The 5,000-nt window shown below is 47.4% G+C and overlaps 1 protein-coding gene across 1 annotated transcript in view; it reads left to right on the plus strand.

Annotated features, from left to right (window-relative positions):
- LOC133139110 (dedicator of cytokinesis protein 3-like) overlaps positions 1–5,000 on the plus strand; it is an 89,763-nt gene that overhangs the window by 42,622 nt on the left and 42,141 nt on the right. Inside the window, exons 21-23 of the mRNA XM_061258418.1 lie at positions 2,154–2,254; positions 2,584–2,665; positions 4,214–4,384. Of these exons, the coding sequence (XP_061114402.1) occupies positions 2,154–2,254; positions 2,584–2,665; positions 4,214–4,384 (354 nt within the window). The remainder of the gene's footprint in view (positions 1–2,153; positions 2,255–2,583; positions 2,666–4,213; positions 4,385–5,000) is intronic.

Consider the following 5,000-nt stretch of genomic DNA (forward strand, 5'->3'; position numbering starts at 1 on the left):
TCTGTAACAGGTGGGTGGTTAACCCCATGCCTGTCTGTCTGTAACAGGTGGGTGGTTAACCCCATACCTGTCTGTCTGTAACAGGTGGGTGGTTAACCCCATACCTGTCTGTCTGTAACAGGTGGGTGGTTAACCCCATGCCTGTCTGTCTGTAACAGGTGGGTGGTTAACCCCATGCCTGTCTGTCTGTAACAGGTGGGTGGTTAACCCCATACCTGTTAAAAAAGCTCCTAAAAAAGCCTACTCTGGATCCCTCCATCATCCAGAACTACCGCCCGGTATCTCTTCTTCCTTTCCTTTCTAAAACTATCGAACGAGCCGCTTCTACTCAACTTTCTTCTTTCTTTTCTAACAACAACCTGCTAGACCCCCATCAGTCTGGCTTCAGATCGGGCCACTCGACAGAGACTGCGCTCCTCTCTGTCAGTGAGTCACTCCATGCCGCACGAGCAGCCTCCCTCTCCTCTGTCCTCATTCTTCTAGATCTCTCTGCTGCCTTCGACACTGTGGATCACTCCATCCTCCTGTCTGCCCTGTCAGCAACGGGCATCTGTGGCACAGCCCTGGACTGGATTAAGTCCTACCTCTCTGGTCGCTCCTTCCAGGTTGCCTGGGCTGGTTCGGTATCGACACCTCGGCCCCTCGCCACAGGAGTTCCCCAGGGCTCAGTCCTAGGCCCGCTTCTTTTTTCTCTTTACACTCGCTCCCTTGGCCCTGTGATCACTGCACATGGGCTATCCTACCACTGCTACGCGGACGATACCCAACTCTTCGTCTCGTTCCCGACGTCTGATACGCAGGTTTCAGCCCGTATCTCTGCTTGCCTGAGGGACATCCAGAGCTGGATGGACAACCACCATCTAAAGCTCAACCCAGGCAAGACTGAAATGATATTCATCCCTACTAATACCTCTCCCCATCTGGATCTCTCCATTTCCCTCGGGGATACCACACTCACGCCGTCACCCAGTGCAAGGAACCTCGGCGTGGTGATGGACAGCAGACTGTCCCTTTCCGAGAACATTGCGGCGGAGACCCGGTCATGCAGGTTCTTCCTATACAACATATGGAGAATCCGCCCCTTTCTCACCCCCTACTCGACCCAGCTCCTGGTCCAAGCGATGGTTCTGTCCCGCCTTGACTACTGCAATTCCCTCTTGGCTGGCCTCCCAGCATCCGCCATCAGACCCCTCCAACTTATCCAGAATGCAGCAGCTCGTCTGGTCTTCAACCTTCCCGAATACTCGCACGTCACCCCCCTGGTTACTACCCTCCACTGGCTGCCTGTCATGGCTCGCATCAAATTCAAAACATTGGTGCTAGCCTTCCAAGCAGTTAAAGGGTCTTCCCCAGCTTATCTACAAAAAATCATCAGACCCTACACCCCTGCCAGACCTCTTCGTTCAGCCTCCACAAGCCGCTTGGCACCTCCCCCTCTCCGAACCTCTACCTCACGCTCACGACTGCTGTCTGTTCTGGCTCCACGGTGGTGGAACAAACTCCCCGTTGAGGTCAGAACTGTAGAATCTCTCCCCACCTTCAAACGCAAGCTGAAGACACACCTCTTCAAGCAGCACCTCTCCCCATCCCTCCCTACCTCCCTGTGAACCTTAATTGTTGTCTCTGTGACTTGCTTTGTGTATCGGTATTTTTTAGTTGGCTAGGTAAGCAGTGTTTTGATAGTTAACTTTGGTCACTTTTGCTCTGTTTGTTTGTTTCTTGTTTAAAAAAAAAAAAAAATTGGCCCCCGTCCTTATCTTTGTTGTACAGGTAGCAGTTCAAATTGTACTTCCCTCTAGGGTCTTTCAGCGAACTTATCCCTGGTTATGGATATGCACTTTGTTGTAGCACTTTGTTGTACGTCGCTCTGGATAAGAGCGTCTGCCAAATGCCAATAATGTAATGTAATGTAACCTGTCTGTCTGTAACAGGTGGGTGGTTAACCCCATACCTGTCTGTCTGTAACAGGTGGGTGGTTAACCCCATGCCTGTCTGTCTGTAACAGGTGGGTGGTTAACCCCATGCCTGTCTGTCTGTAACAGGTGGGTGGTTAACCCCATACCTGTCTGTCTGTAACAGGTGGGTGGTTAACCCCATACCTGTCTGTCTGTAACAGGTGGGTGGTTAACCCCATACTTGTCTGTCTGTAACAGGTGTTCATCATTAACCTGCTCCGGGACAGCAGGTACTGCCACTTTCGCCCGGTCATGGACACCTACATCCAGAAGCACTTCGCTGGGGCTCTGGCATACAGGTGAGTGGGTCTAGTGTACAGGTGAGTGTACAGGTGGGTGGGTCTAGTATACAGGTGAGTGTACAGGTGAACGGGTCTGGCATACAGGTGGAGAACAGTAAGATACTCTCTGGTGTTCCAGGCTGAGATTACTGTACATGTTCTCCATGCTGCTGGCTTTAAAAAGTCTCTCAGGTGTATTGTAGAGCTGCTTACTGTACTATACTCCAATATTTATGCTCTTTATTACAGTGTAGAAAGCAGGACAGGACTTCCCTTGCTCTGTTTGTAATGAGCAGTACAGGACTGTTATTGATGGTACTGTAAGCTCCTCCCTCTGTGTCCTGCAGGGAGCTGATTCGCTGTCTGAAGTGGTACATGGACCGCTCTGCCGAGGTCGTCCGCCAGGACCACATTCAGGAAGCGCTGAAGGTCTGTGTGTGTGTTAACATTGGGGGTGTGAACGGTTAACCGGTTAACCGAAACTGATTTGTAACCGGCTACAAAAAATTGATAACCGATAACCGATATTTTTTGTTTCTGAAAGTGAAATTGTAAGCTCAGGTTAAAATAAATGCACGTTCATCGCCATGCGTATTATAGCGATTCTGAACTAGCAATCGACTAGCTTTAGTAGTTTGAACAAGCAATCTGGCCATTTCAGGGGGTTTAAAATGCAAACACCACAGGGAATTGAATGCTACAGTATTAAGAGTTATCAAAGAATTTCTGTGGCTGTTGGTTGACTTATGGCGTTTCCTATGGTTCACAGAAGATCCGTGTTTATTCGCTCACGCGCGAATTCAAACTACGGGAAACTGAACGTAACTTTCCACTATGCTGCATCTACATGAAAACAAAGCAATACATAAACAAAGTAATACATCATTGCACAAAATATTACAATACGCTGTTTACATAAAACCCACAAGCTACAGTCGTACAAGCAAGCAATCTGCGGCCATTTCAGAGGGTTAAGAATGCAAACATCGCATGGAATTTAATCCTACAGTACTACAGTTGTCAAATAATTTCTGTGTTTTAAATCTGTAGCTGTTAGTTCATTTATGGCTTATTCTATGGCGTTTGTTCATGCGTGTTTATTCGTTGACACGCGAATTTAAACTATCGGCAAACCGAACTACGCTCTCCACTATGCGGTATCTGCATAAAAGTAAATAAAGCAAAACATTATCTTTAGGCTATTTATCATCGCATATGAAAGCGAAAATTCCCTGCTTTCAGCGAAAAATGGACACGTTAATCTCACCATCATGATTAGTCCCATGTTAGTCACACGTTAGTCCCACGCTATATAAAATGCATTGGCATATAAAATGCAAGTTTACCGTCATATAAGAACATATCAAATTGTACAGAGACCTGCATTGGCATTAAAGTAAAATCATTAGACCAGCCGCCTATGGTAAAATAGACCGGATGTTATATTATATCAGGCAAGATTGTGTGACCACGGAAGTTTGAGTGCACAACCCCGTAGTTGTTAACAGCAGCATATTTACAGATTTCATGCCAGAAGAGGGATGATAACATGAAGAATTATAATTTTAACCGATGCATTTTTAAAAATGACACACGATCGACGTAAATCACAGGGATTTAACTACAGATTTCTGCAACGGGTAATTAGGCTGACTTACTATTATATGTTATTTTACAATGTTGACATTTAACTATTGAGATGGCCCAAAATAACGTTTGAAAATGCAATTACATTTCTCAGTAATCCAGTTAAAAAACTAAAAAACAAAACATACGACCCCTAACGGTCATAAGCAATATTGGTTAACTGTTTAAAAATGGATGGGAACCGGTTGCTAAAACTGATGATTTGTCACATCCCTAGTTTACACCATCCTGGATCAGCTGTTCCGAGACCCCCCCCCCCCCCCCCCCCCCCTCCCCCCCTCTCTCTCTCTCTCTCTCTCTCTACACTGACTTGGTGTCTCTCGCCCCCAGGCGCTGGTGTACCTGTTTAAGTTCATAGTGCAGTCTCGGCTGCTGTACTCGAGGGCCACCTGTGGGCTGGAGGAGGATCAGTTCCGCTCCAGTGTGCAGGAGCTGTTCCAGTCCGTGCGCTTCGTCCTCAGCCTGGACAGCCGCAGCTCTGAGACACTTGGGCTCACACAGGTAACGCACACACACACACGCACACACAGGTAACACACACTCACACACACACACACACAGGTAAAACACACTCACACACACTCTCACACACACACAGGTAACACACACACACACACACTCACAGGTAAAACACACTCACACACACACACACACAGGTAAAACACACACACACACACACACACACACAGGTAAAACACACTCACACACACACACACACAGGTAAAACACACACACACACACACACACACAGGTAAAACACACTCACACACACACACACACGCACACACCCACACACAGTCACACACACACTCACACACACTCACACAGGTAACGCACACAAACACACGCACACACAGACAGGTAAAACACACTCACACACACTCTCACACACACACAGGTAACACACACACACACACACTCACAGGTAAAACACACTCACACACACACACACACAGGTAAAACACACACACACACACACACACAGGTAAAACACACTCACACACACACACACACAGGTAAAACACACACACACACACACACACACAGGTAAAACACACTCACACACACACACACACGCACACACCCACACACAGTCACACACACACTCACACACACT

Source organism: Conger conger, chromosome 10 (genome assembly GCF_963514075.1).
Source record: "Conger conger chromosome 10, fConCon1.1, whole genome shotgun sequence".
In the NCBI taxonomy this organism is placed as follows: Eukaryota; Metazoa; Chordata; class Actinopteri; order Anguilliformes; family Congridae; genus Conger; species Conger conger.